This window comes from Tympanuchus pallidicinctus, unplaced genomic scaffold, assembly GCF_026119805.1.
Source record: "Tympanuchus pallidicinctus isolate F22 unplaced genomic scaffold, pur_lepc_1.0 scaffold19, whole genome shotgun sequence".
Classification (NCBI taxonomy): Eukaryota; Metazoa; Chordata; class Aves; order Galliformes; family Phasianidae; genus Tympanuchus; species Tympanuchus pallidicinctus.
The window spans coordinates 5,654,589-5,678,207 of NW_026294710.1; the positions used below are offsets into that span (position 1 = coordinate 5,654,589).

Here is a 23,619-nt window from a genome sequence, read left to right on the forward strand (position 1 = left end):
GGAAGCCTCTCTTACCGCGCTCCCGCTCTCATTGGGCCGGCGAGACGCCCGTCAAAACGAGGCCGCCCTCCTCCCTGCCGGCGGTTGGTGGAGGTTCATCCTTCTGCCCGCCTGCCTCTCTTCTCCTCGTCGCCAATTCGCTCACAGCGCCGTCAATCGCTCCGTCTCCGCCCGCCCACAAAGGAGCCCCACGCCCTCACGTGCGCGCGCTCGGTGGTTGCTGCTCGGGCGCGCGCCGGCTCCTCCTCCTCGTTTCCCTCTGCGCTCCCCCCGCCCTCAGCTGTTGCCTCGCGCGCCGCCGCTCCTCGCAGTCTCGCGCTCCTCTCGCTGCCCGTTGTTTGCGGCGCGCGGGGCGGTAAGGTCGGGGCGCGCGGGGGGAGCGGGCGCCAACTTCACCTCAGGGCTCGGGGTGGGGCGGGCGGGGGGCCGCGGCGGGTCTTGCAGGGCGGCGGGGCGCGGCAGCCTCGGCCCCTCCGATCGGAGCCTCGCGGGGGAGCGAGGCCCTCGGCCTCCGCAGCGCGGAGACCCCCGGCGCGGGGCGGCCGCGGCCTCGGGGCAGGGCGGGAGCGGCGCGGTGCGGCGCGGGGTCCGCGGGCGGCCGCGGCGTCGGGCCCTTCCCCGCCCGGAGCCGCGCGGGGCCGGTGCCGGGTGCCCGGGCTCTCGGTATTCCCCGCCCTTACAAACGCCGGATTTCAGCACCCCCATCCCCGAGCTCGCCTCGCTCCGCGCGCCTTGCACGCCCGCCCCTTTGCCCTCCCTCGCCCCGTTTCTCCCCTTCCCGCGCCGACCCGCGGAGTGCCGGCCGCGTCCCGCCGCTCGAACCCTCGTGCCGCCCCCCTGCCGGCGCATCGGCGCGCGGAGCGTTGCTGGAAGCGGCCGCGCGGTGCCGGAGCTGTCCCGGCGCGGCTCAGGTGTCCTAAGCGCCCCGCGCCTTTCGCAGCGCTCCCGCACGTTGCCTGTCACCCGGCGAGCAGCGCCGCTGCCCTGCCTCTCGTTCTGCCCGTGTCTTAATTAACCCGAGAAAGTAATTAATTGGAAAACTTGTTGAGAGTGCTTAAATTAACGCTCCGAAATGTTTTTTTCTTCTTCTTCTTTTTTTTTTTTTTTTCTTTTTTCTGGTGAAGATGCTCCTTCCTGCATGTTTAACACTCCTGGCGCTCTGCTTCTCTGACAGGGATGATGTGTGTCATCAGCACCTCGCCTGCTTCCATCTTCCTGTTGATGCTGGCGGTGTCCGTTGCAGCAGGGCCTCCCTTCAGGCAACCTGCAGCATCCCCCCCTGAATGGTGGTTGCTAAGGGCTGAAATCCCATGTTGGGGTGTTTTTGTTTTGCTGGGTTGGAGGCTAAAGGCGTTCCTCGATCAAATCTCAGGGTTATAAATAGCCCTGTGTATTTGGCTATTTCTGTGGCTCTGACAGTTTTAGTGATCTTCTTTGATTTGCCTCTTTCTTTGTGACTCCCTGGAAAGGATAATCCTGATAAAGGATAATTCCTGAGGAGCCTTATTCCTGTCCTGGTGAGGTGTTTACAGACTGATGGACTTACGCACATCACACTTCTGTCAGTTCTTTTTCTTTCTTTCTTTCTTTCTTTCTTTCTTTTTTTTTTTTTTTTTCCCCCAGAGATCTCCCTTACAGTATTTGTAAACAGTTCTGAAAGCAAAGATTGAGAGCAGCATTCAGAACTTATCCATTTAAGCTCTTGATCCCCTTTTAAAGTGGAGTGTTGGTGCAGCTGAATTTTCAGTTGCTATGTTTTAGTGTCAATGTATGTTTGTATTCTGGACGTAAATATTATAGAGGCTAAAACACTCTGAGTCATCTGAAAAAGAATTTGGAAACCTGGTTTGTTTAATTCAGTGTTTGCAGAAGGGTTTTTTCCTCTTGCATTATGTGGAATGCGCCGTACAAATAAATTGCCAATGTGTCTGAGCCCTGTGGAACGTTTAGAGCATTCCAGCGGTGCTGGCCTTCTCCCAGAGCAGACTCAGCTCGCCTCGCCCTGAAAGTTTGTCCCAGTGGCACCCAGTGCTGCACAGTGCTGCCTCTGGGAGAGCTGGGAGGGCTGTGAGCTGTGGAGTGGGGTGTGAACTATCGGGCTCTTGGTGCTGCAATAGAAAGGACACGTGGCTGCGTCTGGGTTTCCACTGGGCTTTGCTTCAGCTCCTCAGGCTGAGCTGTGTGGTTTCTCTTTGAGTTGGCAGGGGTCACTGGGAAGCAGGGGATGTGATTTCATTCCCAGTTCTCTAAAGCTGTGTATATTGCTCCCCTTACTTTGTCTAAATACTGTGTCTTACTCTTTGTTTATAGTGGAACCTGGGAAGGAAACAGTAATTTCATTTACTATCCTTTTCTCAGGACTCTTGTGAGTGAGAATTCCAAAACAGTCTCTGTTTCTGTGAGAATGCTGGAACAGTTTTTCTGGGTCTGTGAGGAAGATCTTAACATGATTGATGCTCTACAGATTCATGACCTAACAGTTTCTGTGAACTTTGTGCTGGGCTTTCCAAGAGCACAAAACCTGTGCAATTACTTGACCAACTTTTAAAATGGTCTGATAGTGGTGGAACAAAGGGGAATGGTTTTAAACTGAAAGGGGAGATTTAGGTTGGATATTAGGAGGAAATTCTTTACTCAGAGGGCGGTGAGGCCCTGGCACAGCTGCCCATAGAGCTGTGGGTGCCCCATCCCTGCAGGCACTCAGGGCCAGGTTGGATGGGGCCCTGGGCAGCTGAGCTGCTGGGGGGCAGCCAGCCCACAGCAGGGGGTGGGGATGGGTGGGCATTAAGGTCCCTTCCAACCCAGACCTTTCTGTTATACTTAAATCTTTGTCAGTCTTCTCCCATTTGAGTGACTTCTTCAGTCAGTCAGATGACACAGCCAGGTCTCACAATGATGAAAGATGTTACCTGCGTGGTGACAAAGTTTTGTGAAATTTTTGACAGGTGGTGGCCCACAGTGATATTCCCAGCAGAAGGGCAGCTAGAATAGAGCCCTGTATTACTTCAGGAGAGCAGCAGCTGGCAGTGCTGTGTGTTGAGCTGTGAGCCATGGTGGTGTGCTGCTTGTTCAGCCCAGTTGTTTGTGCAGCTGGTAGTGCAGGTGAGATGGGGCTGGTAGGACACCGGATGGAAAAGTGGCAACAGGCTTAAATTAATTCTGCCCACAGGGCAGCATAGGCCTGTGTTGTTTTTTTCTTCTTCTTTTTCTGTCTTTTTTCCTTTCTTTTCTTTCTTTCTTTCTTTTTTTTTTTTTAAATATTGTTTTCTGTTTTGTGAAGAAAACAAAATAAAACTTTTAGGCTGCTGTTCAATGACAGCTGACCACTGCTTACTCTAAGATATGGAGCAGCATGATAAAGAAGAGGCTTTGAATGCTTTAAATGTTGTGTTTTCTTGTTTGAGTTTCCAGCGCTGCTGTTCCTAAAGGTCTGACTGGTTACAAAGCTTGACTACTTAAAGAAGTCAAGCTCAGATTTTTTTTGAAAGAAATACAAAGAGGTTAATAAATAGCCTATGGAGGAATCCTAATTCCAGTCCCTGATTGTAATTAGGGTTATAATGCATTGCAATGTAATTTTTGGGAATACTTTCTATGTAATCATAGAATAACAGAAGTTGAAAGGGATATCTGGAAGTCACTTAGCTCATCTGAGCTTGGAAGCAGGGCCAGCTTCCAAGTCAGAGCACACATTTGTACATATGTACAGATACCCATTGTGTTATCAGTAAATTTGGAAATGTATATATGTTTTTTTTAATTTTCAGTTGAAGGGGGATATGAAGAGTTTATAGAACTGTTCTCTTTTTTTCTTAATTTGTGTAAAAAGGGGATTTTTTCAAACGCACTTTTAGTGGGGCTACTGCTTAAATGAAACATGTGGTGTTCAGTTGTGACTATTCTTGTGTCATTTGAGGTGGGCTTGATAGGTGGATTCCAGAAGGTCTGGGTGATGCACTTGCTGGATTGACTCCAAGCATTGCATTGACTTCTGTTTGCAAATAAATTTGTGGTTCTCGCTCTTAAATACTAAAATTGCAAGGTGGGAGAAGAAATTAAAACCACTTAGCATCGACTATGAAGTCATGCACACCTTGTGTTCAGAAACTGGCCAAGACCAACTGCTTTTTGGGGCTAGATGGTTAGCAGATGCCAGCCTTAAGACAGCTGAGCAGTGCTCTGAGTTCAGCTGCCTTAAGGGACAGTGTGTTCTCTGCATGCCATGTTGTACTCGTGTACTCTTTCCTTGGCATTTGCTGCTGGGCACTGTGGGCTCAGCTACATAAAGAGTTTATATGGCTGGATGGGTAGATCTTGGTGATCTGTTTGGATGTTGTCTGACATTCTGGGCTGTGAGGCTTTAGATTCCTTCAGCTGTGTGTCTATATTTGTTCTTAGTGTTATTATGTGTTTGAATAGCTGTTTTCTTCTGGAATCTGAGTGAAGTCCTTGGCTTCAGTGACTTCCTGTGGCACTGGGTTTGTCAGTTGCATTGTGTTGCAATATAACATTTCTCTGTTCAGAGTTTGGCTTTGCTTTAAGCTCAGAGAGAAGTTCCCTTTATTACTAGCTGCTATTTTCTTTACCATGCTTTCCGTGTATTTCTTAAAATCTCACTTAATTTATAATTACTTCTCTGTTCATTCTTGCTGATCTCAACAGGAGAGATTTTAAATTGTTTAATAATTCACAGCCCTTCTCAGGGCGCCTTCCTTCCTTTCCCCAGTATTTCAGTATTTGTCCTTAAACAAAATACATGCATTTCTGGCCAGGTTGCTTAACAGCAGTACTGCAGTGTTTTCATTCTTCGGGGGACTCCGTGCTCTTTTGGCTGTGGAATATTGAATGGCAGAGCACACAGAGCTACCTAATTTCCTTTCCAGATTTGAGATGCCTGATTTTAAAGTGTAGTGTAAGCAGATCACTTTACCCACCCTATAATATGCATTACTGATATTAGATTTTCTTTATATTGCCTATTTATTGTTAAATTTAATCTATTTTCTTTAGTGTTGGTAATACAATTGTAATAACCGTTTGGAAATATTACTACTTCACTTTTCCTTTTCTCCAGTGTGTAACAAACGAATACAGTGAGCACTGCTGGACCTGTTTACAGCAGCTTGAGGCTTGCAGTAATAAGGCAGATCTCAGTTCTTTCAATTTGAGGGTCTAGAATTTCACAAAAATTCTCACTGCTGGAGGGAGGAGGAGAGGGGAAATCATGTGAATGGGTTCAAACGATCTGCTAATGACAGGCAATTGGTACTTGGGGGAGAACGGGTGGAGCTTGCTGCAGTCAGGGCTGCCTCACTCTGAGAAGTGATGTTGGCCATGGCTTTTCCGGAGTCAGAAGGTCTGTGGAGCTGAATTGGGTGAAAATTAGGCTTTTATTGAGTCGTGGCAGTGAGTTCCTTGATGCTGTTTGCTGTGCAGTGGGCTCCAGTGCTGGTAAAAAGAGCGATGGAAGTGACTGGGCAGAAAGGTGGGCTACGGCAACTCTGCTTCAGGATGGTTTAAAAAGTGGCGAAGACTCACTAGGCTGCAGTGACTTTATTCATCTGCCCTGGGAGTGCCTTCAGTGTTTTCAGGGAGTGATATCTGCTCCAAGTTCCCTTGTCAGAGCTCAGGGAGCCAGCAGGAATGTGGGGCATCTCCATTTAGTCAAGCCGCTGCCAACACCTGCTGGAGCAGCTCTGTGATGGATGTCTGTGGGTCTTCCTCACAGACGTGTAATGGTCAAATTATCTGGGAGGTGCTGGTTTCTGAGTGCTCTCATCCCCAGTGCCTTTAACTCAGTGTCTCCAGAACGAACTCATCACCAGGATAGATTTGTACTGGACAAGGCACCTCTGTCACTGCAGCCTGACAGAAATGAGGAGGCTGGGGAAGTATCAAGAAATCAGATTAGGAAGATTGAATGTGGTTTTGGGGTTGGGGTGCTGCTATGTGAATGAGAACTTGTGTTCCCAAGCTAGCAGCCTTGAATTTGTATGCACTTTGCACTGGAGCTGAACAGGAGGGCTAGCAAGTGAGCTCTGTGGGATTTAAGTAGCTTCTAGGCACCTGAATAGGCAATAAATGGGCCGTTTTATTCAGACTGGATGCTGCTAATTAATCTTTATTATCCAATTAGTCTATTGCAGAGAAGAGTATTGACCTCAAAAATTTGTTCAATTTCCTGGCTGTTTTTCAGTTCTTAACAATGTTTGCCTCTCACAAACAGCAATCTCCTTAGAAGTCTGTGATATTCTTGCAAAGGCTCTTTGATAGTCCATGTATGATTTATCACTTGCTCTTGTTTATCACTTAGATGTCCAAAAATACTAATAGTCTTAAGACATAATCTTCATTTGCAGAAACAGGATGGATGGCTGCCCCTATCAGGTAGTCTTTCAGGTACAGTGGTGTTCCATTTTTAATGATGGTACCGAGGAGCTTGCCAGATACACATGTAAGGCTCGTTGCTCTGCCATTTCTTGCTCGGATCACTCAGTCTTATTAAAAAATACAGGCTCAGCATTCCCTGCTGTATTCCTGGGGAAGGGTGGCTGTTACAGGAGCCTGCAGCTTTCTGACAGCTCAGCCGCTTCGTGCCTGAGCTGCTTCAGAAACTTGCTGGGTAGCTATTTGTGGAACATGATGCAAAGATGGTCACTGAGGAGTGGTTTTTCACTTCCTGACTGCACTCATCGAGAAGCCACAACTCTGCTTTGCATTGCCTGGTGACAGAAAAACACTCCTTACTAACCAGCGAGTAAATACTTCCAGTGGGTAAGATTTATTGCAGGAAATCACTGGTGTATTTGGAAACACGAGGAGGAGAACAGCAGTGCTGCATTTTACTTCAAGGCAGCCATTGTATTTTGGAAATGTTTTTGAGTGTTTCTTAAAAAGAATGCAGGTATTAATGAAATGATAATGCTGGTAGAAATCGTATTTCTTAGTGAAGTTGTGATAGTTCTAAGAGCAGATGTATCCTTGCAGTATTTTGGGTATTTCTTATTGTAAGACTACGGATATTTTTAATGGTGTGTGTATGTGTTTATTCAGTATTCAGCACAAAAAAAACAGGAATTAAAGAGCAAAGCTTGACATCAACCATATAGAGTTCTATTCTTTTTTAAAGCCTTTTTAGAGTTGTCTTGTAGATCTAGCGTTCTGACAGCTATTACTACATTCGGACTGCAATTTTATAGCTAACATCTCTCATAAGAGGCAAAATTGTCTTGATTATAATCCCCTTTAAGGGCTAGAATTTTCACCACAGTATTGAACAATAGAATATGTTGAAGTTTTAGAAATGTTTTGCTATTTAAAATGCATTGCAGCAGGCTCAGGAGTTAGTGTGGGAGGTGTAGAATCCCAGATGTCTCAGTTCAGAGTCCTTCTCCCTCCGTGTTGTCAGTGGGGCAGCTGTGAAATAGCATCACGTTGTTTCCAGTGGAGCCATGAAAAGAAGCCATTATGGAACAAAACTAGGAATCTTACACAGACCTTAAGGCTGAGGACAGAGATTCCAGAAATGGCTACAGCAGTTGCAACAACTGAACTCAATGTTCTTTTCCCAGAACCTGAAATAAATGTCAGAAATCTTGATACTTAATATTTTGCTGTTATTTCACACAGTTTTGCAATTCCCTGGTAAAACAAGCATTCTCTGGGAGGCAGTTATTCTGTTATTCTGCTGCTGCTTTGCCCTTCAAGTGCTGGAGATTTTTAATTGTGGAAGTGACAATGCAAAGGCCAAGCCTCCTTTCCATCAAAATTCTTTCTCACTGCTTGCTCTGTGCTACTGGCTGTATTATAGAATCATAGAATGGCCTGAGCTGGAAAGGACCTTAGAGGTCATCTAGTTTCAACTGACTGTGTTAGTTCCAGGCTGCAAGCACACACTGCTGGCTCGTGTCCAGCTTCTTGTCCAAGTCCTTCTTTGCAGGGCTGCTCTCAAGGAGAGCTTCTCCCATTCTGTATAAACACCTGGGATCGCCCCGACCCAAGTACAGCACCCTGCATTTGGCCTTATTGAACCTCATTAGGTTCACATGGGCCCACTTCTCCAGCCTCTCCAGGTCCCTCTGGATGGCTTCCCTTCCCTCCAGTGTGTCAACTGCACCGCTCAGCTTGGTGGCATCTGCAAACTTCCTAAGGGTGCACTCGATGCCCTTGTCTGTGTCATTGATGAAGATGCTGAAGAGCTCTGGTCCCCAGACTGACCCTTGGAGGGCACCACCTAAGATTGGCCTCCACCCTGACACAGAACCATTAATCACAACCCTTTGGCTGCGTCCAGTCAGCCAATTCCTAATCCATCGAACAGTCCATCCTTCAAATCCACACCTCTCCAATTTAAAGAGAAGGATGTGGTGAGGGACCATGTCAAAGGCCTTGCAGAAGTCCAGGTAGATGACATCCAACACTTTTCCCCTATCCTCCTATCGTAGGAGGCCACCAGATTGGTCAGGCTGCCCTTGGTGAAGCCATGCTGGCTCTCAGCTCACCTCTTTATCTCATATGTGCCTTAGCATGGCAACTGGAAGGATCTGCTCCATGATCTTCCCAGGCACAGAGGTGAGGCTCATCGGCCTGTAGTTCCCAGGGTCTTCCTTTCTCCCTTTCTTAAACTTTCTATAACTGCAGTAACTTTCTGTTGTGGATGATGATAAGGGGTGTGAGCTTCTAGGAAAGAATAAGCATGCAGCAATGGAAATGGGATCAAATATCTGGCTGTGGGAAAAATAGAGAGGCCTGAGGGATTATTTCTCTTTTTAAAACTGACGCCTTACCTGAGGCACAGGGAGGTGTGGCTGTGCTGCCAGATGCCTGGTGTGGTGGTAAATAATGTTTGTTCAGTCTGTGTTCATCAAGGGCAGGGCTTGATATGCAGCCACAAGCACGGAGCCCGATTCACATCTGAATGTTGCTGTTGCTGGCCTCGTTCACCCCTCAACAAAACAAGTAGATCGGGACGTTCAGTGCTTTTTTCCCAGGTTATTTTTTTAGTTGGTATATATATATTTTTAAGTTCTGTTATAGATGGAGTGAAAAACAAGGCTTGAGAATTCTGATCATGAACAATATCTCAAGAATGCTGGTATCCAAATTTAGCAGACTTGATGTTCTGTTGGGAGAGCAAGTATGTTAATTCCCTTTTGTTTACAAACTAGCCTGACCTTGGATTACAAGGCAGCGACTTAAGGGGCCTAAGCTGGCATGGCAGCAAGAGTCCTTGTTGTGCTGGCTGCTAGATGGAATCCTTAGGTTAGCAGTGCCTTGTTTTTTCGTTTTGTTTTAATTTAAATTCTTTTTTTTTTTCTTTCCTCTGCCCTTTAGCTGGTTGGGATTCTGTTAAGGATAGCTGAAAGCAATGTGAGAACATTTCCCCTGAAAGGTGTGACAAGCTTCTCATTTGTTTGTATGCCATTTGCAATTCTGAAATTCTGTTTGGAGGACAATACTGCATAGATAAAGTACTTTGACAGAACACTGTGTGCATTATATGGTATTTGATATTCCTTTTAAAAGGGGAAATGTGGGCCTAATGGGTTATTTGTAATGCACATGTAAAGAATGTCATTTGAAACGCTGCTTCAAGGATGTGATGGTGGCACAACCCCATGGATGTGTGCAGAGGAAGGATGTCTCTTGGTGAGTGCTGGTGGTGCAGCTGCATTACACTGATATTGCTGTTGGTTTGTTCCCTCCTGACATAAGAACCTTCAGAGTCAACAGGGGATGTGTGATGGGAATAAGCTGTTTATTGGACTTAAAATAAAGTATCAAATAATGACAACAGTATGATGGTAATGGTAACTTCTATTTTTATGTTGCTCTTGGGAAGTAAAGAAAGATAAAAGGTTTTTCCTCTTCAAATTTTCAGCTACATTCCTGCAGGTTCAGTGTTTTTTTTGTTGTTTGTTTTTTTTTTGTTTGTTTTTTTTTTGAGTACCTAATACAAATGTTGCTTCAGTGGTAGCTAAGGAAAGCAGTGCAAACCAAGTTCTGCTGTTCTCACGGTTTTATACAGTGCTTTTTTTTTTTTTTTTTCCTTTTAACCACCTTCAGCAGCTTGCTGCATAGGAATGTTATTCCAATGAAAGAGGAAAAATTCATAGCGTTTTGAAAACCTTGTAGGACAAATTGCACAGCTGTGTGGTTGTACTGCTGCTGATGCTTAGTGATGGTGAGGACTTCATTCCTATTCATAGTGAGCTGAGATGGGCCCTCAGGCTCCGTGGCTGGGTTGTATCCTGACCATCCACCTTAGCATTGTTATAAAAGGAAGACATTCCTTGAGACATTTCCAGTATCTGGAAGGGAGCTACAGGAAAGAAGGGAACAACTCTTTGGCACAGTCTGTGGCAATAGGGCAAGAGGAAATGGTCTTTAACGTGGAGGGTGGTGAGGCAGTGGAACAGGTCACCCAGAGAGGTGGTGGGTGCTCCCTGCTTGGATACTGTCAAGGCCGGGTAGGAGCAGGCTCTGGGCACCCTGATCTGGCTGTGGTGTCCCTGCTCATTGCAGAGAGTTGGACTAGGTGGCCTTCAGAAGTCCCTTCCAGCTCCAGGGATTCTAGGATTCTATTCTATGATTTAGAATAAATCATAAATATGAATTTAGTGATTCACAGCGTTTACTGACAAGAAAAGCAACCATTTGCTACTACTTCCATGCCTGTGTTGTATTTTCAGTGATGGTTTTGTGCTCACTGACATTGCTTATTTAGTCTTCCAGTATTTCTAAGTCTTTACTTTGGCCTCTCCCTTGGTATGAGGAGCACAGCTTTATTCGGAACTTCTGAGTTCAGAATAGAATTCAGTTGTTCAAAATAGGATTTGTTGTCTATAGACTGTCATTTAGGAAGGTTCGCATTTGTGTCTGACTGGGGACTCCAAAACATTCCGGTTATGAGTAAAATATCTGGTATCTAATCCTGTGTTACACAATAAGCACTATGTGCTGCTTGACTGAGCGTTTAAATTGCTGGAAACATCTAAATATACACTCTAGTGGTTTTTGAAAAAGTGCTTGTTTGATTGCAGGGTGTAGTGTGCATTTATTTAAAATGGAATATGATTATGCTCTGAAATGGAAAAGAAACAGCTACAAAACCCCACATCTGAATACGGATCAGTGTAGTCATTTGCTTTTAGTTTCAAGCAAGTAATGAATTTCATCCAGAACTGTTGCTTGTTATTAATTTTAACGGTGTGTTTGATGAAGTGGTAATAAATGGCTCAGGTAAGTGTTGCAGAAATGTGACCGAGCTTATGTATTTCAGTGTTCCATCTGAGTTACAGTTTGTCTTTAATATTGCCCTTAAGTCTCCAGCTAGTTCAGATGAAGCTAATCTTGCTGTAGTGTCTTTGCACAAGGTGTACAAGTGAATGTGGTGCAGCTGAGTGTAAAAGCAGGTCCTTGTCAAGCACACGTGTGTGTGTTTGATGTGCAACATGAAACGGATTCAGAGAGAATCAGATGGAGGACAAGTTAGAATAGGTGATGCTCTGCTGTGCCTGTGTGTGCCTGTGTTATGTGTCAGCTGCTTTGATGTGCTCATTTTGCAGATCTGGTGGATCTCAGAGCCCAGCACGTACAGCCTGACTTCAGGATTGATAGCAATACAAATTGTTAGCTGAATAAAATGTGAACATACATGCATATAACATGCAGAGTTCTGAGCTTGTTGCAGTCTCTTGTCAGAGAGCTTTTTTAAAGGTCCCTTCCAACTCTGAAGATTGTGATATATTTTACCTGCAGGCCATATATTAAACTCATTTTGCTGCCTTCAAAAAGGGCAGACAAATCACAGCCCTTTCAAGCAGAAACATGGTCTGGAAATAATTGAATGCATTTTTTCACCTTTTATTTCAGTGTTGCATCAGAAAGTGCTGTGTATCTGTTGAAGAAAGTGTGTGATATCTCCTGGTGGAGGTATTTCCACACAAATGTTTAGCTGAGGTTGGTGAGCTGGGACATCATTCCTGTGGCTTTGTGTTACCTCATGTATCTTTGTGGTTGTGTGTGGTGGAATTCAGTAGTGCTTTAATTAACATTGGAGTGGGCTACTTTTGAAGAAATGAGAAGGAATTTAAGATGTGCCCACACTGTATTCACAAGGCAGGGGAAGGCAAGGGATACAAGTGTGATCAAATCCTGTATGTGCTGGTGGTTTGTAGATTCTTCCTTGAGCAGCGGGGCTGCCTTCATTGAGACTGAGCAAACATAGGTCACGTTGTGTGTGAGGCTGTACGTGTCAAAGGAGGTGGCACAGGTTTGTCTGTGGTTATGTAGCCAAGTATTTTATACTGAAGTTTATGGGAGTGTTTGCAAACGAAAACAAATCCTGTTTTAAGCATTGTGTGGGTGAGAAGGAAGGGTAAGCAATCTTGTGATATGCCAAGGTATAGCCTGGTCTGTTAGATAGAAGTCTGTGATGGAAGTCTTTATTGTACTGATAAATTCTTAGTTGCTGATAGTCACTCTTAGTTAAACTTCCACTGTTATTAGAAACCCAATTACAGTTCTTGATACAAGTGATGGCTTTGCATTTTAACTGACTTGATGTGGCTTCTGTGCTGATGTTAACAACAGTTGAAGAATGAGTGTTCTGCTCTAAAAGCACTGTTGTGATAACTCTGAAATGAAGCTCTGAGCTCCTTTGTGTTGTGTTGTAATCAATCTTCTTTAACATTGTATGAAGGATATTGAAGTTTTACTGTTAAAAATCATAAATAAAATGCTCAAAAGATGCTGTATTTATTAAAAAAACAAACAAACACGGAACTTGGTGAAAGATGAAGATATGTTGCATTATGCTCCTTAGAGATTGACAAAAGCTGCTATACAATGAGTCTGTTTGTTGAAGATCTGTACTATAGTGTTTGTAATGCATATGCCAAATTAAAAATACAGCATCTCTAAAGTAGCACAAGAGGTGTGCAACAAGAGGCAAGGCGGAATGAATGAGTAGGTGTCAGTGCAGCATGGAGTTTTGCCATGTGTCTGCGTTCTTGTTCCAGGAGTCTCTGGGAGATGGGAGCATGGATGGCCTTGTAGCAGTGTTACCTGCTGTGTTCTTACACAGAAATGCATGATCAGGAAAATTCATTGCTCCTTTTTCCTTTCCCCAAAACCATGTCGAGTTCTTGGTGATGAAGAATGTACCATACCATGTCACAACTTACCCCAGTGCTTTGGCATTTCAGAAAGATCTGATTTCAGTCTATTGCACAATTTGTTTCCACCTGTAGATGAGGGACTTCAGTACGCCCCACGGGCTCTTTTTTAACTGTGCTTCAGTTTGGAATACTTGTTAATACATATAGAGAGATTGAAAAGGAATCAGTGAATTGAATGGTTGTTAAACACAAGTACTGAGATGTACTGGTTGGTAAATATTTGTTTCCAGTTCTTTCTTTCTTTTGCTTCACTGGCTGCTTCCTGCTTTAATTAACAGCGTGGAATGCGAGCACTACGTACACCTCACTGTCATTAATCTGTTCTTAAGCAGTCTGTGAAGTATTTGGTTTTGGTTTTAGTTATAATACATTCATCTATAAAAGAACTTGCATATTATTATAAAACATCTGGAAAGGACTCTGTAATTCTCAAGTGTGCTTTCAGTTAATTTTACAGAATGTCTGCTGTGAGAGAAAATGGGCAATTCGTTCTCTTACTCTTCCACGTAGAAGTAAAAGCAGAGTGTGGCCAAACCATGACAGGAGTGGAAGAGTGATTTGTAGGAATGTGATCATTTTAATTCTGCAGCTTTGTAATGTTTATTTTCTTCATACTTTTTTTTTCCAGAGCTAACTCTGCACAAAACAATACTTCGTAGTCATTTTCAAGGGAGAAAGTTTTACATAGGCTGAGTTCCTCCTTCTCATATCACTGTCATTTGGTTCAATGCTTAAAAAACCCCAAAGCCTCTTCCTGTTTGTTACCATTAAAACAAGTGTGTGACTCTTCTGTAGCTTCTTCTGCCTGAGCTTTGGTCTCTCTTCCTGAGTGGATTAATTTTGTAATCAGAACAGATATTTTTTTTGTGATCAGTGCTGTTTTTGTTCTTCCCCAAATACATACTAGTTTGTATGAGCTTTTCTTAACACTTTATAACACTTTGATCTCTTGGCATCAGAATTCTTACGTGGCCGTCTGCATTTAATGAAACTTCCCCGAGGTTCTCCTGAGATAATGCAGCACCGTCTGTGTGCCACTTGTGTTACACTGGAAAGTGGAAGTAAAGTTCTGTTTCTTTCTGTTAACAGCCTAAAATGACTGGGTGAATTCAGTGGAATAAATGGCGTCCAAAGTAACTGATGCTATAGTTTGGTACCAGAAAAAGGTAAGCTTTCTGTTTGTTTTTATGGTGACTTCAGGGGAAAAAAAAAAAAAAGAAAAGCTGGCTTATTGCATTGTATGTGTAAAGTATAATAAGTGTAAGTAGTGCTGTGTTGCTGGTTGGTGTTCTGTGAAAGGGAGCAGCTTGGAAGTCTGCCTCTGAAAGTAAATAAATGCCTAATGACAATACCTTGCAGGATGGAACTGCTTTTGGTCTGGCTATTGATTTCAATGTAATGTTGATTAATGTACTCATGTGCAGGAGAATGCTGCTTCTATAGTACATAAAAGAATCATTGTATCTAAGTAGAAAGTAAGAATTCAAACATTCTCTGTTAGTAGCAAGGATTGATGTATTCCAGAGCCAAAGGAGGTTTCTGTAGAAGTCAATTAAAAAAACTGAGAATGGAGAGAAGCCATAAAGAGAAAAAAGATCTTGCTGGAAGATGTGCAGTTACAGTTTCTCCCGATAGTGTGTATATTTTGTTTCATATCTGTACAGAGAAATATTGATGTCTGACTAACTTATTATTTTTGTCAATTTCAAGTTATTGTATCCTCTTGACATTTGTGTGCTGGTTGACTTACTCAGCTAAATTGTTTTTAAAAGCATGGTGAATTTTGCTGAGTTTGGATGTAGAATAATTTAAGGTGTGATGCATTTGTTCTATTTTTCCTTATCTCTCCATGCTTCAGTAGGTTCCTGTTTTCCTTGGTCCAGTGGCTTTCCTCCGGGGAGTACATGTACTGCTCTTAGAGGGAATAATGGCAATGGTCTTCAAAATAGAAACTGGGGTTGACTTTTACTTTTAAGCACCTGTAACTTGTGGAAATCTGACAGAACTGACAACCTGACAATGTCATCTTCTCTACTGTGAATTAAAGGTGCAGCTGGAAAAGCAGAAAAATGAATTCTGCTTACTTAATTTATGCTCTGTATTCAATTATGTATTAAAAATTTGGGAATCATTCAGAACTTAATGAGATTTTTTTTGTGCTTTATACTATACTATACTCCCCTCATTCAAGCTTCAGAAAAACTATTTTTGTCACAGAGAAGATTATATGGGCAGATTAAAGCACAACCAACCCTTGGGTGCCCACGAGAAGCTTGCATCTCTTCAGCTCTTTGTAGAGTTGTAGATGGCAACTTTCTTATTTGTACATTTAAAAAAAAAAAAGAAGTCAAAAAACATCTTGCTGAATTTCTTCAGTAACAAGTTTGGAATTGTTGTTACATGGCATTACTTCTCAGATCCACTTGCTCTTTCCTGTCTGTACACACATAGCTGTAAATCCTCGATAGTGTCCTGGTTTTTCCTGTGGTAGCATGGATGAGGTACATAAAGGCAGCCATGAGCAGTGGAATTGCATGATGTTTTCAAACCATTTCTTGATTGTGGGGCCTTTCAGTTGTTACAAAGATTTGTAGGGTGATTTGGAGGAAGATTTAATGTAATGAAATTCAGTGGAGGATCTCATGGAAGGGAGAAGTGATGCTTATTGTAAAAATCTTAGATTAAGCTGATTTTACCCGCTTCTCAGGTCTCTGAGGTTTTGTGGATGGTGATGGTGAACAATCATGGACAGATTTATCTTTATGTACAAAATGGTCATTTGATGTGAGCAAGAGTCTCAAGTCTCCAGAACTCTTAATCAAAGGTCCTGCTCTTTTTTTTTTCTATTGTCTTTTTCTTTTTTCTCCTGGTTTGAGGTACATCTGTGGTCCTGTTGGATGCTTAGGAAAAGAAATGCTGTTTGTGATTACTACAACTTTCCCTCCTCTTGGTGCTAGGAACGCAGGGTCTTCTGATGAGTCCCTGTGCTGTGATGGTACAGGGAGCAGAGCAGACCTTCTGGTTTGGATGCCAACAACTCTTTCCTCAGTTTTACTGTTCCCAGGAGACTGCTGCTGACAGGACACCTCCCTGCCAGTACAGGTCGTTCTTTTAACCCTTGTTCTGTTGCTTTTTTCCAGTGATTGCACACACGTGGTTCTGCTTAGAGCATCCAGATCAACAGCAGTATTTCTGCTGCAAGTCTGCAGGTTTTCACAAAGGTCTGCTCAGGCAGAAAGTACAAACTGTCTTTGAGGCAAAGGATTGTGATATGTGACCACCATTACTTCATGAAAGACTGGGCTGTCTTCAGGAGAGGTGCGATGTTGCATTGACCTGATGTCAATGTTTTCCATGGTGTGAACAAAGATGAATTGCATTCAGTTGCAATCAAGAAGCTTTCAGAACTTCTTTCTGAATGAGAGAGTGGAGTCTTACTTTGGGACAAATTCAGAGATGTTGCATCTCTGCAGTAATTATTGCTCAGACTAATGGCTTGCCTATATGATAAAATGAGGAAAAAGAACTATTATTTTGGAAAGAGTTTTTTCACATAAATGAGTTGATATATGAAGATCCTAACAAAGAACATGAAGAGCTTAGACTATCTCTAGAATACAAAGAAACTGTACTTGAACAGGGCCTTATATGTACTTGAATAGGACGCTTGTTGTGAAAGAGGTATTAAATAGATAACTTACTCCATGTAATTTAGTTTTCAATGTTGGTATATTTTTAAACTTGCCTTTATTTTGCACTAGATTCCCCTCTGTTGAATTTCAAAGGTCTGCTGTCTCCTCAAAAGTCAGGCACTTCTGGACTTCTGTGGTAGAGTTACACAGTTGAGCTCTTCCAGCTGCACTGGCATAGAACTGCAAGTTCTCCAAGGAGCAGCACCCAGGGCTCGTTGCTGGTGTGACTCATTCTATTGTCTGCAGTGGAGCTTCTCAGGGGAGGATGATTTAGTAATGTGCTTAATCGTTTAAAGGTCAGACTTTTCATTGTGTAAACTTGTGTATTGTTGTTGCAATAGATGCAGTGTGCTTGTAGTGCAGAGGAGGTCTTTATGACCGCCTTATAAAAGTGCTTTATTAGTTCTTAATTACTTCTATTTGGATTGCAGGGTTTGTTAACACAGGTTTGTTATCTGAGATCAGGGCCGCACAGACGTCGCTTTCCTGGTACGTGGTCGTAGGAGCTCCCCTGCTGCTGCACGAAGCGATGGCGCAGGGCGTGCAGTGTGGGCATGCCGGCTGTGTAGGAAGGTGCATAAATGAGCTGCTGCGGAGCTCCTGGCCGTACGGAGGAGTGCCCTGCTGAGATGTTTGCGTGTCTCAGGGAGGTCAGACAGGCGAGTGCCGGCTTGCTGTCAGCACGTGGCTGCGCGGCTCTTGCAGCAGCGGGTGCGGCGGGGCTGTCTGTGCTCCCTGTGTCAGTCCCTGGCAGCTGCCGAGCTCAGAAGCGCCTGTCTGTGCTTTGTTAATAAATAGCCTTAGGATTATGTGTGCGTATTCGAAGTGCTGTGTCAATAGCAGCACCTGAGGTTAAAAAGAATGAAATCAGTTGTAACCTGAAACACTGCTTCGAACTTAAAATCTTTGTGTTCATTTATTATAATACTTTTAAGGCTTACAGATAGTAATAGGTGTGCAACTTCCGCTCTGATTTCCAGTTTTACAACTATATGTTAAAACCCAGGGTATACCAAGGAATAACCAATGGTAAACCAAGGAATTTACCATAACAGCTTTCTGATTTTTAACGCTCGCAGTTCTGCTGCAAAAATGGAGGGCTTTGCACACATTTGTTAACAATATTGCAGGAGAGAATTAAGTTTTTCCAGCTCTTGGGGGTGGTTGTCGGTGAAGGCAGAATGGAACTTAATGAACCTGAATCGTGCATCTAATTGCTTATCATTTAACTTTGCCAGCACAGCTTTATGCTGCTTTGGGTGTCTTTTGGGTACTGCTGTTAAAGGGTGCAATAAAACAAATGAGATGTTTTATTTGCCATGGTTTTAGAGGGCAAAATTAGAGTTGTAATTGCATTAAGGTCTGTAATGTTTAGTGTTTTATAGCTCATTATCCTAAGATTATACTTTCCAGCAATATAAAGAAAGCAACAGTAATTATATCATACCCTGAAACTACTTTATTTCCCTCATGGTATTGAATTAATGTGATGCGTTGGTGACCCTGGCACACAAACCAGTTTTTGCACAGTGGTCTGGGTGTGTGGCTGTATTACTGAGAACTTGGGATGCTAAAACTCTCAAAAAGTTCAGTCTTCAAGTGTCAAAACTTGACAAGAATAGGAGCTGACTGTTTTTGAAAATGATGTTCCCCAGGGTTCAGTTTGGGACCAGGTTTGTTTATGTGTCAATGATGTTGATGAGGGGACGGAGGATCGAGTGAACCCTCAATTAAGGTTTGCAAGATGACACCAAGTTGGATGGGTGTGTTGATCTCCCAGAGGAAAGGAAGGCTCTGCAGAGGGATCTAAGAAGGCTACGCTGATGGGCAGAGTCCAACTGTATGGCGTTCAGCAGAGCTACTTGGTGGATGCTTCACTTGGGTCCTGACAATCTCAGACAGCAGTATAAGCGTGGGGAAGGGTGGAGAAGGTTGCCTGACAGGAAAGGATCTGAGGGTGTTGGCTTAAAGCCAGCTGAATGTGATCCAGCAGTGTGCCCAGGCACTCAAGAAGGCCAATGGTGTCCTGTCTTGCATCAGAAGTAGTGTGGCTGGCAGAACTGGGGAAGTGACCAGTCCCTCTGTGCTTGGCACTGGTGAGGCCACACCTCAACTGCTGGGTCTGGTTTGGACCCCTCACTACTGAGTTGCTGGGATGTGTTTAGAGAAGAGCAATGAAGCTGTTGAATGTGCTAAAAAGCAAGTGTTGTGAGGAGTGGCTGAGGGAACTTTTTGGTTTGAGGAAGAGGAGGCTGAGGGGAGATAACAGAATCATGATTCCATTATTCTGTAAAAGCACCGAGAGGACAAACATGTATTTAACAAAGCTGCTTTTCTATGTAGTATTGAAATCGTCAGGTTGTCAGCTGACCAGTAATGGGGATTGCCTTTAGCACTTTGTTTCAGTGAGTCAAAATTCAAGTCTTACGCAATTGATCAGAATCGCTCAAACCCACAGCGCGGCTGAACAAAGCAGCTGTATGCTGTGCCTGGCTGCTGACATTCATGCACTTACTGAGTGAATTTGTCAGGGTGCAAATGCAGTTTAAACTGTAAGAAGCTGAATGTATCTGTGAGAGAGAGCAAGTGAACTGCGATTCCCTCTGTAAGAGTGATTCTTGAACTGTATTTGTTATGCCTGGTGAAGTTATAATTTAGTATTTCTTTTCCCGAGAGAACTGATTTATCTCTCAGTCACACAGCAGGATGTTGCTGGCACAAGGAATGGATGCTGTGGGAAGTGGAAGTAATCAGGAGTAAGGGCAGTGCTGTTTCAAAATTAAAATGGCAGTGATGGTGAGCTGGCTGGATTTTTGGTTGTCTTCAGGGAACAATACTAAATAATGAGGCTGTCTGGTTTTCTTTGTCTAGTTATTTCTTGAGACTGCTTCGTTTTGTGCAAACGCATAATTGTAAGGAAAAAAAAATGTTGCTGAGGGCTTAAACCTTGAAGAATGACTGGGCTGTAGCCATTGTGTAGGCAGTGGGTCAAGGGAAGGGATTGTCTCTCTCTGTTCAGGTTGTGATATGGCATGTAAGGTGCGGTGCCCAGTTTGAGGCTGTCCGGTAGATGAAAAGGCATTGATGTTCTTTGTCAGGCCCAGTGGAGGGCCATGAAGATTGTTCTGGGGCTGAAGCGTGTGATGGGCAATGAGTCTGAGAGACCATGGTCTGTTCTGTCTGAAGAAGAGAGGGCAAAGAGAAGAGCTCACTGTTTTCGCAGCTGCCATCTGGGTGGTCATGAAGGGACAGAACCAGGTCTTCTCAGAGGCGAGCAGGGATTGCAAGAGAGGCAATAAACACACATCGAAATAGGGGAAATTCAGGTATAGGAAAAAAATGTCTCCTGTGAGAGTTGCCGAGCACTGAGTTACGGTCCCAGAGAGGCTGTAAAATCCCCCAACTTTGGACATGTTCAGAACTTTCTTGGCTAAGTCCTTGAGAAACCTCCTGTAATTGGAGCTGCTCCACACAGGAGCTGAGTGTCCTCCAGAGGTTCCAACCTGCGCAGTTCTTTGATATGTTTAGTCTGAGATTTGGAGATGAGTGAACTTCATAATGGATTGCTCTGTACTTTGGTGACAAATGCAATCTTGTGCAGTTTGTGCTTTTTTTTTCTTTTTTTACTGATTAGTTCTTTTAATGCACAGAAATGGTAACCTAAAGAAAGTTACTTCTAGTGTTCGGTGTATGTCACTAGGAAGTGCCTTAGGGTGGGTCTTGGTAATTCCTTTACTGTATATTCTGAATATACAGTGTTTGTGTCTGTATTTATTTCTGACTATTCTTACGCATAAAATTTTGGTTTAATTGCGAGATGAAAAATAAGGTCTTTCATGTTTTTAGCAGATCTGCTAAAATCTCCAAACTATTACTCAACAGACAGTAAGGAAGGCTGGCTGATGTTAAAAAGAGTTAATATGACATTATTGACCGATACAGAGAAAGTATTTATACAAAGATGATAAATGTTTAATTATCCATTATTTTACTCTGGAAATAGTATCTTTGAAGGAAGCTTTGGTAAAATTATTGTTCAGTGGAATGGCTCTTAGTTCACTGCAGTTATTGCCAGCTCATTAGTTGGTAATTTACGCAATTAAGAATAAACAATTCTTCATTTTCAAGCTGAAAGAAGGTAGATTTAGGTTAGATATAAGGAAAAGGTTTTTTACGTTGAGGATGGTGAGGCACTGGAACAGGTTGCCCAGAGGTGCCCCATCCCTGGAGACTTTCAAGGTGAGGCTGGACCAGGCCCTGGGCCTGGCTGCATGTCCCTATTCATTGCAGAGGGGTTGGACTGCATGGCCTTAAAGGCCTCTTCCAACTCTAAGCATTCTGTGATTCTATGATTTTACTCTGCACAATTGGTTTTGCTTCTCCTTCTGGGAGTAAGGGAGAAGGAAGGGAATCCCAGAATCTATTAGTAACTGTTCAGCAGTCCTAAATTCCAAGATTTGCACTTGAGGTTATACAGCTTTTATCTCTTCATTTTACTTCTGTGTTTGAGTAAAAGTTTCTAAACTCGTCCCTATTGGCAGACACTAATAGCTGAAGCTATTATATTATACATATCTGGCTATGAACTAGGTTTGTCTTAGCTTAGCCTGTCTTGTCCATGTATCAATGTTAAAAGAAATGGGGGAGGGTCAGGAAGTGCAACAAACACCTTGAAAATGAAAAAGCATCCTGAAAAAAAAGAAGTCTTAGTAGTAAAAAATCAAGAAAGATAACGACACTGCTGAACTACGAAATTATTGCCTTTACTGCAATGTGGATCAGTTAGGTAGAAATAAAAGAGGGTTTAAAGTAACTTCTAATAAATTTGTGCATTGAGAAAATAAAAAATGTTTTGTCTGATATCCGTAAATGTATACTTGAACATAAACTTAATATGAGGCTTTGTTTTTTTTAAATGAACAATATTACATGTGTGTAAATTATTTATATGTCAGTCTCGATACTAAAAAAAATCTGTTGTAGGTTTGTACAGTTTTGAAAAATGTAGGACTTTAAAAATTAATAAAGTGTAGTAGCTAATGTGCTAATACTAAATATTTTAATAAGATGTTAAAAACTTAATTTCCTTGGTAGACAGCCTAAGGAAGCAACTTCACTTTTTATTCGCCAAATCCTGTAGCTTGTATCCTTTGGATTTGAAGTAGTATTTTGATGTTGCTTGTAACAGTGTGTAGCAGCTTTAATGGACAAAGCTTAGCATGCAGATTTCATTATGGATAAACATTAAACTTTTAAGATCCAGCAAGAAATGCGATGTATTCTTAGGATTATAATCTTCATTAGCCTTCTTTGTCATAAATTATAAATGCCTCCTGAAATATTGATCGATTCCATTAGAATCCGAAGGCTCTGTGAGTATTGGGCTACACGTTGATACCATCGCTGCATTAGCTTAAAGTGAATATCAGTGTCATTCACAAAGCTCAAATTCAGTCTTGATGCACACATGGCCTATTGATCTGTTTATGAGAAAGACACTGGGAAGCAATAATTTGCAGTGCAGAAACCCTTAGCATTGGGCTTTATTTGAAACCAGAATGAGCTGTTTCCAATAGCTTAACGTTTAGTTGTTCACATCTAGTTGTTATAAAAACCAGCTGTAAGTGTCAAACACGTTTTAAATAGACAAGGAAATGTGCTCAGATGCTTTCGGAGCTATTTGGTTGGGAAGAAAGAAGCAGAAGTGTTGCTAACCTCCTGAGTTTATTGCTGCTTTTTAAGCAACGTGGCCTTCCTCTGCTCGCTTGAAGTAGTGCAATTTATGGGATCAAAGTTGAGCTCATCTTGTCATCTCTTGTTTATGAGAAAGATTTGAAATATATTTACATGCATAGTGTTTGAATGAATCCAGTGGCTTTTGATGCTTTCAGTAGGTTTTCAATTTGAGACAATTTTTGGAAGTTGCAATAATGGGTTACAGTTTGTTTTCACCTTGAAATAAGTCTAAAAATGAGGTTAAAAATTTCTAAAAAAAAAATATGTTTAAAATGTTGCAACACCTTCTAGGTGGAACTTGCTGTCATGCCACCCACATCTTTTTCTGTCCTTGATGTCTCCCTGGCTACACCTGAAGCAACATTTTCCATTGTGAAAGAACATTGGCAGGGTTTTCAATCTTCACTAATCCTGCATGTGCTGAAACTTGTAACAGCTGCATGGTGAATCGTTGGTTATTCTACAAATACGTAAGGGAGCAGGGTTCCTTAATCTACTCATTGGGGCATTTATTGAAGCAAGCTGACTTGACTGAATATTTTAGAGGTAACTGGTTTGGATAGACTGGATAGAGTTTTGTTATTGAGGAAGCCTGTGGTGCATGATTTAATCTAAATTAATACAAAATATCTGTTCGAAAATATCTACAACAAACAACAGGTTTGTTGTACCACAATTTGTTCCATCTGTAGCATGCCATTGACATATTTCCTACTAGGGGGATGTGTTGTTACATGCTTGGTGATGGAATCATGGAATCACCACGTTGAGAACAGACCTACGAGATCATCCAGTCCACTTACCACCAGTATTTCCCCACTAAGCCACGTCCCGTAGTGCCACATCTAAATGTTTCTTGAATACCTTCAGAGACAGTGACTCAAATACCTTCCTGGGTAGCCCATTCCATTTCCAGCCATTCAAGAGCAACAATTAAAAGATAGGCTTATCACGTTACTTGAATTAACAAATTATTAAGAAAGAAAGAAAGGAAGTTTGTTTTTTTTTTA

The 23,619-nt window shown here is 42.8% G+C and overlaps 1 protein-coding gene across 3 annotated transcripts in view; it reads left to right on the forward strand.

Annotated features, from left to right (window-relative positions):
• The first annotated feature begins 248 nt into the window (after positions 1 to 248).
• The window catches only part of PHTF2 (putative homeodomain transcription factor 2), a 106,877-nt gene continuing 83,506 nt past the window's right edge, over positions 249 to 23,619 (forward strand). For all 3 annotated transcript variants that reach the window (XM_052680872.1, XM_052680870.1, XM_052680871.1), the window contains exons 1-2: positions 249 to 355; positions 14,271 to 14,347. In XM_052680872.1, the coding sequence (XP_052536832.1) occupies positions 14,303 to 14,347 (45 nt within the window). In that variant the 5' untranslated portion in view covers positions 249 to 355; positions 14,271 to 14,302. The remainder of the gene's footprint in view (positions 356 to 14,270; positions 14,348 to 23,619) is intronic.